Source organism: Alosa pseudoharengus, unplaced genomic scaffold, assembly GCF_046254945.1.
Source record: "Alosa pseudoharengus isolate Yale_2024_CS ecotype anadromous, Long Island Sound unplaced genomic scaffold, YU_APseudo_1.1 YU_APseudo_1.1_scf_2, whole genome shotgun sequence".
Classification (NCBI taxonomy): domain Eukaryota; kingdom Metazoa; phylum Chordata; class Actinopteri; order Clupeiformes; family Clupeidae; genus Alosa; species Alosa pseudoharengus.
Window position 1 is genome coordinate 30,930,541 of NW_027468663.1, and position 11,592 is coordinate 30,942,132.

The window sequence follows — 11,592 nt, forward strand, 5'->3', positions numbered from 1 at the left end:
TACGTATGTGTTTCTTTTTTTGTTTTGTTTTATTCTTCAGAGGTTACATTACACTGGAAATGACACCAAATAAGGTTATGTAATTGCTTAATGACATCCACATTCAGTTTTGTGCCTCAGGCTTTAAAGTTGAAAAAAGAGCAGATCTTTAGGGTGGAGCCCAGCCCCACCCAGAACGCTGGGTAGAGCGGATGTGTGAAGGTGGTTTGCACGCAGTGCAGGAGGGTCGGGATGTCCGTGATGCTGTAGAACGCTAGGACCCCAGCCCTGTGGTCCAGATAGACCCCGACTCTAGTGATGCGGAGAGCCGCCAAGTCTACTCTGGTTTTATTGTGCTGGAAGCAGCACGCAGAGTCCAGGCAGTTTAGGCTCCACGATTTGGTGTTGTGGCCCAGCTTGCCGTCAGTGCTGCTGACGTTGCGGCGGATGCTTTTGTAAGCGACCCCCACAGACACGCCTCCTGCGCCCCTCCACTCCGCCTCCCAGTAGCAGCGTCCTGCCAGGCCCTCACGGCACAGCAGCTGCGCCCAGCAGGTGAAGCGCTCTAAGTGGTCTGGGTACGGCAGCGGCTCCCTCCCTGTAGTCACCTCTCGAAATCCCTCTCGCAGGCTGAGGAAGGAGTTGGCAGTGTTTGGGTCTAAAGTTACCTCACAGCAGTCTGGGGAAAGGATCACACAAAATGGTCTTATTTCTCTCGGAATATCCTTTATATTTGAGGTTAGATTGCATGTCTAACTTAAGTGTAATAAACTTTTTTTTTTTTTTGAGGAAACAAATGGTTTGGTTTTACTTACCAGAAAGAACAGCAGGGATATTCCTAAACCCTTTTGATCGTGTCAGACTAATGACATTGCAAGAAGCATTCTTTATGCACAGCTGAGTGCCTTTTATCTTGTAGGTAGGTTATGGAGTGAATGTATGTGAACTTACACTGCAGGAGCTCTGCTCTGGTCCTGGGGGTGCTGCTGTTTTGCATGGTCAGATCATCTACTGTGGTGGGTCACGGACAGGTGAGAACATTTCAATTGTTAATCAGAACTAGGCAAATGAGAAGGTGCACAGGGAAAGAGCTACTTTCACATACTGTACCTGATTTTCCTCGTCTTAAGGTCTGTGGTTTGGATGTGGATGAGGGCAGTGTGCTCTCTTTATTAACTGGAAAGAAAGTTGATAGTTTACTTAATTTAATATATATTTATTAAATATACTCAAGACTTGTCTTAAAGGGGAAGATTTTGTTGAGGAAAAATGAAATGCTTCTATAGATGTACAATAATTTAGATGGCAATATCAAGCATATGATGGTCGGAAATAGCTTCATGCATGTTGATACTTTTTACTCCACAACTAAAGGTTTTGTACCACATTTGCTTATTTATGTAAGATGTACCCATCCCACCGTTATTTAAACAGGTGAAACTTAATGAAAATAATCAAAAGGCTGTCTCACTTATATCTGAGATGGCAGTTAGTTCTTTCTTGATTGACTCATCCAGACGCTCCTTGAGCTCAGAGAGTGACTTTTTCATGGCAATGAGAGAGACGTAGGGATGCATGTCCAGACTGGGGAGATCCCCTGCATCTGGGACGCTCTCCAGTGATTGGCTTCTCTGTCAAGGAAGAAAATATGTGGGTCTCATGACAATAGAGTGGTGTTATATATCCTCTGAAGTAACAGCCCTGGAGCAGTTTGTAAGGTAAGCCATTCACTTCATGCTGAGTAGCCAGTGTTCCCAGGCTTAGAATCAGGGCTCGAATTACGTGGGAGCCGAGCTCCCATAGAGTGAGGACTGGCTCCCATGAAAGCAACAAAGTCAAAAACCTGAGGGGGTCTCTCATATCTAAATATCTGTATCTGAATATCTGTAATTTAATCTTAAACAACCGCTGATTATCCATCCCTGTGCGAGCTCTTACCATTAAAGACGTTAAATTAAAATATAGCCTACTACGGGAGGTAGACCTACACTACGCTCTTGAACACAGCATGACACTTCACCACCACACCAGTAGAATAGTATAGTGCACACGACGCCGGTTTTTGTGAAACCGGTGAGGTTTTGTTAACGGTTACGCCTTGCATGTACACGACGCCGGCAGTTTAGGAGACTGAAACCGATAGCTTTTGAAACCGGCTTCCGAAGTGGGAACTGAAACCGCCGGCTAACTTTCGCCGTGTAGACGCCTGTGTGTGAAGCCGGCAACTTTATGACGACATAGCCCCACCTCTCAACTCAGCCACGGCACTCGACCTGACATGTTGCTTGTCAAAACAAACCAAACCATTTATTTATCATATTAAAATGTTTTTCTTTCCCCTGTCATGATTTATGTGCACAATGTAGCCTATCAGCCTTTAGTGGCTAAGTTGGAAGCACACGTTAGCTTAACTCAGTTAAACATTAGCTTACTGCATGTTAGTGTTTTCTCCAGTGGTGCTCAGACCTAATGCAATGCGTAGGCTAAGCATTTGAAATTTCACATAGCAGTCACATACCTTGAAAATGAACTTTATTAGTTTAACAGTTGAATTGAAAACCGAATTGTATGTAGTCTCCTTATTTAATGCGACTGCTTAACCAGAGCTCTTATTAGACATTCTCTGGCTTAACAAACTGTTTCAACAATGTTTTCTGACTTCTACGCGATTCACGCGAAATTATCGTGAAGATTCTGCACAGCGGTGCCATCGACTGGTCTGGCATATGCACTACAGCACATTTAGCCGGTTACACCTCTGTGTGTACTGTACACGCGAGGTTTTTTCTATGGAGTCAAAATAGGGTCTTTAATATTGAGAGCTTGTGAAAAGATGTTCACATGTGTAATAAAGTTTTGCAGCTGTGCAAAAGGAGTTCTGCATGTGAAAAGAAATTTCGTACCTGTAGAAATATTTTGTACATGTGTGAAAAAATGATGTACCTGTAGAAATATTACGTACTTGTGTGAAAGAAATGTGTATCTGTAGAAATGTTTTGTACATATGTGGGGGGGAAATGCGGATCTGTAAAAATATTTTGTACACGTGTGGAAAAAATATGTACCTGCACAAATACTTTGTACGTGTGTGAATCTCCTACGCGATGCTTTCCTGCGCAACACTGAAAGTACGAGTGTGAAACTGAGATACAAGCTTACGGACTTTTGACCCTAATTTTACTGCCTTTCTGAAGAGCCAATCAACACATTGCTTACTGCCAACCAATCAGCGTTCCCCACCGACCACCCAGATTTTGCCGCTAACCCACAGATCTAGATTAGTTCTAGTTATTAAAACTGGTGGTATTAGCAAGGGCAGATAGGTCGTAACATTACTGTAAATGAACACCCATAAGTATTTCTGGACTAAAATATTGCAAAGCGATTTGGTTACTTTATTTGTCATGCTTTTATCAGTTGTAACATAGTCAAAACGTTAAGAATATCATACCAGAACATGAAATAATAACTGTATGATAGCTGCCATAGCTATCCTAGCTGACGTTTATCGTAGCTCATAAGTGCTAGGGCTAATGTAACTCGTCAGTTTGTACGTTGCCCAGCGAATAAGTAGGCTTAATTCTTACATGTCTTAAGTTAAAGAATGGAAAGAAATAGGAAATAAAGAAAACGCTTGAACGGGTTTATCCATTTACATTCAGATCTTGCCATAGACTTTGCCTAAGCGCTTGCTTGCTTGGTAGTCTACCGTCCTGTTCAGTCTATGGTTGCTATAGCAACCGCTGCTGTGCTTCATAAACTGACGAGATAACCGTGTGGTTAAAATACTCCCCAAACACAAAGAAAACAAAACTATGTAAGAAAATGGGATGTTGTATTCCAAACAACAAACCAACAGTCCTGGAAGGGCATTACTATAATCTCACTCACTATAATCTCCTAGCTGTGGATGTCCCATTACAACCCATTCATCTGATTCGTCTTTTTGCCGTCCACTAGGCTATTATAGGCTTGCAAAGGGTGATAAAATAAACGTGTTCTCATATCAAATAATAATAGCAGATAAACATAAATGTGTGTACAGTATTACTGTTTTTGATCATGAATGACACCACTGAATCACCCTTTCGGAAATGGAATGAATAATTCAACTATTTCGTCAACATTACTGCTAGCTAGAAGCTAACGTTACAGTCTAAAAAGCGGATGGGATAGCTAACGTTAACATTACGGCTCCGCTTCAACACTTTTTGCGATCACAGTAAAAATTGAGCTACCACGTCACTCTTAATTAAGTTATAATTTTGCAACCCCAATCAAAGAGTATACCAGAGAATTTCTAATAAGACATTATAGACGGGCTCTGAGTATACTCTTCGATATGAAGCCAATCTGTTTAGCACCAAAATCTAGGTGGTCGGTGGGGAACGCTGATTGGTTGGCAGTAAGCAATGTGTTGATTGGCTCTTCAGAAAGGCAGTAAAATTAGGGTCAAAAGTCCGTAAGCTTGTATCTCAGTTTCACACTCGTACTTTCAGTGTTGCGCAGGAAAGCATCGCGTAGGAGATTCACACACGTACAAAGTATTTGTGCAGGTACATATTTTTTCCACACGTGTACAAAATATTTTTACAGATCCGCATTTTCCCCCCACATATGTACAAAACATTTCTACAGATACACATTTCTTTCACACAAGTACGTAATATTTCTACAGGTACATCATTTTTTCACACATGTACAAAATATTTCTACAGGTACGAAATTTCTTTTCACATGCAGAACTCCTTTTGCACAGCTGCAAAACTTTATTACACATGTGAACATCTTTTCACAAGCTCTCAATATTAAAGACCCTATTTTGACTCCATATTTTTCTTGCCGGAGTCGTTAAAGGTGTGAAAGCGGTAAGAGAAAATCCACCCGGCGGTGTCGTGTAAACGGCCTCTATATGAGCAAACCGTATCAATTTGACAGCACTCACAAATCTGAAGAAGTCACCCTGCTTTGATGTGAGTGTTTTGTCTATTTACATACGCGTTCATTGGGCTAGCCTACATGGTTTGATACGTGCTGAAAAGTCCTGTTTGCTGTTGAACTTGTGCTTTACCTCTTCTATGTTGATTGACGGTGCCATACCGTGGTAAAGTTGGTTTTATATTGGACGTTAGATATTCGACATATTCGAAAAACCTATTTAGCACTGACTACGAGGGTCGAGTTTGTGTCAAATTAACTTTAATGTGTTTAAACAAGGCCTGCCTATATTACACAAAGCTTCTTTTGTCCAAAAACCCATGTTTTGATTTTATGATTTTTTTATGCTGATAAAAGATTTCAATCTATTATGCGGCTTCACCTTTTGACTTACCCATACTAAAACACATCTCCTGAACTCGCCTTACTGCCCTTTCTAGTACACAAAGCTTCTTTTTCCCTAAAACCTACTCTTTGATTTTATACAATTTTTAATGTTAAATGTTTCAAATCTATTATGCGGCTTGCCCTTTTGACCTACCCATGTCAAAACACATCTGGTGAACTCAGATTACTGCTCTATATTGTACACAAAGCTTCTTTTTCCCAAAAACCCATTCTTTGATTTTATAAATATTTTTTAATGTAAGAAAAAGGCTATAAATGCTTTAAATCTATTATGCGGCTTGACCTTTTGACCTACCCATGTCAAAACACATCTGTTGCACTCAGCTAACTGCCCTTCATAGTGCACAACGCTTCTTTTGTCCAAAAACTTACTCTTTGATTTTATATTAATTTTTTACTTTATAAAAATGCTATAAATCTATTATGCGACCTGACCTTTTGACCTACCCATGTCAAAACACATCTGCTGCACTCAGCTGCCCTACATAGTACACAAAGCTTCTTTTTTTCAAAAACGCACTCTTTGATTTTATATTATTTTTTACTATTCAAAAATGCTATAAATCTATTATGTGCCTTCACCTTTTGACCTACCCATGTCAAAACACATCTGTTGCACTTGGCTAACTGCCCTACATAGTACACAAAGCTTCTTTTTTTCAAAAACTCACTCTTTGATTTTATATACATTTATTACTGTAAAAAATGTATATAAAATCAAAGAGTGAGTTTTTGGAAAAAAGAAGCTTTGTGTATTATGAAGGGCAGTTAGATGAGTGTAACAGATGTGTTTTAACATGGGTAGGTTGAAAGTGGAAGCCGCATAATAGATTTATAACATTTTTGAATAGTAAAATATTAATATAAAATCAAAGAGTGAGTTTTTGGAAGAAAGAAGCTTTGTGTACTATGAAGGGAAATTAGCTGAGTACAACAGATGTGTTTTGACATGGGTAGGTGAAAAGTTGAAGGCACATAATAGATTCATAGCATTTTTGAATAGTAAAAAAATGATATAAAATCAAAGAGTGCGTTTTTGAAAAAAAGAAGCTTTGTGTACTATGTAGGGCAGTTAGCTGAGTGCAACAGATGTGTTTTGACATGGGTAAGTCGAAAGGGGAAGCCGCATAATAGATATATAGCATTTTTAAATAGTAGAAAAATAATATAAAATCAAAGAGTGCGTTTTTGAAAAAAAGAAGCTTTGTGTACTATGTAGGGCAGTTAGCTGAGTGCAACTGATGTGTTTTGACATGGGTAGGTCAAAAGGTGAAGGCACATAATAGATTTATAGCATTTTTGAATAGTAACAAAATAATATAAAATCAAAGAGTGCGTTTTTGAAAAAAAGAAGCTTTGTGTACTATGTAGGGCAGTTAGCTGAGTACAACAGATGTGTTTTGACATGGGTAGGTGAAAAGTTGAAGGCACATAATAGATTCATAGCATTTTTGAATAGTAAAAAAATGATATAAAATCAAAGAGTGCGTTTTTGAAAAAAAGAAGCTTTGTGTACTATGTAGGGCAGTTAGCTGAGTGCAACAGATGTGTTTTGACATGGGTAAGTCGAAAGGGGAAGCTGCATAATAGATATATAGCATTTTTAAATAGTAGAAAAATAATATAAAATCAAAGAGTGCATTTTTGAAAAAAAGAAGCTTTGTGTACTATGTAGGGCAGTTAGCTGAGTGCAACAGATGTGTTTTGACATAGGTAGGTCAAAAGGTGAAGGCACATAATAGATTTATAGCATTTTTGAATAGTAACAAAATAATATAAAATCAAAGAGTGCGTTTTTGAAAAAAAGAAGCTTTGTGTACTATGTAGGGCAGTTAGCTGAGTGCAACAGATGTGTTTTGACATGGGTAGGTCAAAAGGTCAAGCCGCATAATAGATTTATAGCATTTTTGAATAGTAAAAAAATAATATAAAATCAAAGAGTGCATTTTTGAAAAAAAGAACCTTTTTGTACTATGTAGGGCAGTTAGCTGAGTGCAGCAGATGTGTTTTGACATGGGTAGGTCAAAAGGTCAGGTCGCATAATAGATTTATAGCATTTTTTGAATAGTAAAAAATGTATATAAAATCAAAGAGTAAGTTTTTGGACAAAATAAGCTTTGTGTATTATGTAGGGCAGTTAGCTGAGTGCAGCAGATGTGTTTTGACATGGGTAGGTCAAAAGGTCAATTCGCATAATAGATTTATAGCATTTTTATAAAGCAAAAAATTTATATAAAATCAAAGAGGGAGTTTCTGGAAAAAAGAAGCATTGTGCACTATGAAGGACAGTTAGCTGAGTGCAACAGATGTGTTTTGACATGGGTAGGTCAAAAGGTCAAGCCGCATAATAGATTTATAGCATTTTTGAATAGTAAAAAAATAATATAAAATCAAAGAGTGCATTTTTGAAAAAAAGAACCTTTTTGTACTATGTAGGGCAGTTAGCTGAGTGCAGCAGATGTGTTTTGACATGGGTAGGTCAAAAGGTCAGGTCGCATAATAGATTTATAGCATTTTTTGAATAGTAAAAAATGTATATAAAATCAAAGAGTAAGTTTTTGGACAAAATAAGCTTTGTGTATTATGTAGGGCAGTTAGCTGAGTGCAGCAGATGTGTTTTGACATGGGTAGGTCAAAAGGTCAATTCGCATAATAGATTTATAGCATTTTTATAAAGTAAAAAATTTATATAAAATCAAAGAGGGAGTTTCTGGAAAAAAGAAGCATTGTGCACTATGAAGGACAGTTAGCTGAGTGCAACAGATGTGTTTTGACATGGGTAGGTCAAAAGGTCAAGCCACATAATAGATTTAAAGCATTTATAGCATTTTTTTTACATTACAAAATATCTATAAAATCAAAGAATGGGTTTTTGGGAAAAAGAAGCTTTGTGTACTATATAGAGCAGTAATCCGAGTTCACCAAGGGGTCAAAAGGGCAAGCCGAATAATAGATTTGAAACATTTAACATTAAAAATTGTAAAAAAAATCAAAGAGTAGGTTTTAGGGAAAAAGAAGCTTTGTGTACTCGAAAGGGCAGTAAGGCGAGTTCAGGAGATGTGTTTTAGTATGGGTAAGTCAAAAGGTGAAGCCACATAATAGATTGAAATCTTTCATCAGCATAAAAAATTCATAAAATCAAAACATGGGTTTTTGGACAAAATAAGCTTTGTGTAATATAGGCAGGCCTTGTTTAAACACATTAAAGTTGGTTTGACACAAACTCGACCCTCGTAGTCAGTGCTAAATAGATTTTTCGAATGTGTCGAATATCCAACGTCCAATATAAAACCAACTTTACCACGGTCAAACATACATTAGGCCTATGGCCCATAATGCAGCCTAATGATTGTGTTGTCTGATGATCTGTAGCTATCCTCTGCCATTCAGAGTTCCGGAAAGTTTCCAGATATTTTGAAACACCTAGCAATCTCTGATGTCGGAATATTCAATGGCTACCCGACAATATCTCAGTGCAAACTCCAAAATTGTTCGTCTATTAATTTTCCACATTAGCCTAATACTACAACCTAGTTTGGCTGGCTTTATTCATTTCTGCCAGTTAGTGCTTTTTGTCCTGTGTATAAGTTACACTACATGCATTATTGTGTTTGACAGTGAGGATAGCCTATCTGAGACGGTGGTCTGGTTTAAATGAGTTAGCCTATGTTGTGAAATTGAGAATGGCACAGACTTCGTTTAGTCTATTTCTTTGTATTGTGAAATTGAAATGAGATATGGACTATTACAATCAATAATATGTTAAAAATGCATTAAAAGTAATCAATTTCTATGAAAAATCTATGTCTGTTGTGTGCGTGTGTCAAGCAGGCCTACCGTGCGCATATACTGTAGCCTACTGCGCAAAAGCGCCACTTGCGCCTATAGGCTATTTCATTGTATCGCCTTGTTAGGCTATGCGCGGGGTGTGCCAACTTTTTATGAGATAGAGAGACCCCCTTAAAGACAAAAAGATAATTCGAGCCCTGCTTAGAATGACATGGCACCAGCATAAAAATGTCATCTTACTCTGACACTATGGTCAATAAAATGTTTAAAATGACGTCGTTTTTTTACATTAAAATAACTTTTTGAATGCTTCAGTCATTTTAATGTCATACTGACTGCCATGCTAAGGAGGATGGTGTTAGGAAATTGCCAGTGCATGCCCAGTATGCCTGGTATTGCACTGTGTAAATGTTCACGCGGCTAAGATATGTTGTATCAAACAAACTGTGTACAGCCGTAATGCTACATGGTACCCAGCACGTTGAAAACTGACAAAAAGGGGAAATCCTACATTGTGTTACTGTGTTCTATCACAAAATGCTGCTGATTAGTACCGGTTTAAATCCCTCCTTGTCTTATATACCTGAAGGAAGTGGATGTGGTCATCAGTCTGGGACAGCCGGTCCAGTTGACCGTCTCTGATGCTGAGCTCGGTCATGTGCTGGTCCAGTGTCTGCAGGATGCCCTCGGCCTTGGCCACTGCCTCCTTCTCCTGGGTATTGATCATCTCTTTCACCTCCAGGCGCTTCCGCTCTATGGTACGGGTCAGCTTCGAGAAGATTCTTTCGCTGTCCTCCATGGCGGCCTCAGCAGATTGCTGGTGAGTCATTTAGCAGTGTAGTGTCTTATACATAATAGCACATGTGTTTTACTCATGCTTTCGGAATTAAGTGTAGATGCATTCTGGATAACAACAGCTATGCTAACATGTATACATATACAGTACACTAACCCACATTACCAATGATGTGAGTGGTGATGGGCGAGGTGACCAAACTCATACCTTCAGGTATTTGACCACATGCCTGATCTCCTTTTCCTTGTCTCTGTTCACCTGTCTGGATCTCTTCCCAGCATCTTTCAATAGCTTCTGTTTCAGCAATTATTTTCAGGAATAGTTATTACTAGATCACTCATTTCAAACATATCAGGTCTAAAATAAGCCAGGGGAAAATATAAGCAGTGTGTACACTTTGAACAAGTAAACCTAACCTAACAAGAAAAATGTAAAATCATTTTTTATTCAGTTATCTTTATCAGTTGTATTTGTACTACTGTCTGACAGGTGAATATGGGTGTGTGACAATGATGAATATGTACGGTAGTCAATGAAAGGGAAAGAAAGAGCATTCACTTTTTCAATGAACAATGTTTGGCAAACACTTAAGGTTAAAAAAAAAATCATTGCCAACATGTATGAGCCCAGCCCACTGTTCATTTTGTTTGCATACTGGTATCTTTGTTGGGAGATGGCTGGAAAATGTACCAGTCTCGCAAAGAATATATTTCTACGGCGTGGCAAGGTTAAACAATTTGTATGCATAAATACATACACTAAACTTAATTTATGAGAAATTAATTAGAAGAACTGAAATCATTTTTATCACTGCCATAAACTTGGATGTGAGTGTAGGCTATAATTAATCGGAACATGGACTGGATAAATTGGATGGTGGAGCTGCGTTGTCTGTTTACCTGTCTCTCGACTCGTTCAGCATTTGCAGAGACCACGCTGTGACCTTTATGTCCTTCAGCCTTGCACTGGAAGCAAATGCACTTTTGATCAGTGCGACAGAACAACTCGAGCGGTTTCCTGTGCTGGGAACAGAGTCTCTTCTGTGGTTGTTTTGTGGCCTCGACAATCTTGTGGCCACCTCGCTTGCTCTCCTGATGTGCCTTGAGGTGGCTCTCACAGTAAGAGGCCAGACACACCAAACAGGTCCTCACGGCCTTGCTCTTTCTCTTGGTGCACACGTCGCATTCCACATCCTCGAACACGTTCGCGTACGCCTGGGCGCGGGCGGTAGCCTGGACGCCAGCTTTCCTCAACTTCTCCACCACTTCCGCGAGGATGTTGTTTCTGCCGAGCACCGGCCTCGGGGAGAAGCTTTCCCGGCACTGTGGGCAGTTGTACACCCCCCTCTGGTCACTCTTGTCCCAGTAGCTCTTGAGGCAGCTCATACAATAGCTGTGTCCACAGGGAGTCGTCACTGGATCCTTCAGGACATCCAGACAGACGGGGCAACAGAACTGCTCCTCTTCCACAGAAATGTTGGTTGCTGCCATCCCTGTGTCCTTGCACGCACACACTGAGAACAGCAGGCAGGCAGACAAAAGTCTGTTTGTATGGGAAAGGGGAGTGTGGCTGGGAGTTCAGGTGGGTCATGATCAGGTTTCATTGCATACTGCCAGGAGCCAATCACACGCAAGCAGCGAGACCGGTAGGGCAGGGAGAGATTTATCAACAAACATTGGCCA

General features: G+C 39.5%; 1 protein-coding gene across 1 annotated transcript; it reads right to left on the reverse strand.

The window, feature by feature from the left end:
* LOC143134261 (E3 ubiquitin/ISG15 ligase TRIM25-like) lies at positions 1–11,480 on the reverse strand. Its single transcript, XM_076294476.1, has 7 exons — positions 10,810–11,480; positions 10,118–10,204; positions 9,698–9,931; positions 1,451–1,610; positions 1,090–1,155; positions 931–990; positions 1–658 (listed from the first exon to the last, which is right to left on the reverse strand). The coding sequence occupies exons 1-7, from the start codon at positions 11,398–11,400 to the stop codon at positions 117–119; spliced, it is 1,740 nt and encodes a 579-aa protein (XP_076150591.1). The 5' UTR covers positions 11,401–11,480; the 3' UTR covers positions 1–116.
* Positions 11,481–11,592: the final 112 nt, after the last annotated feature.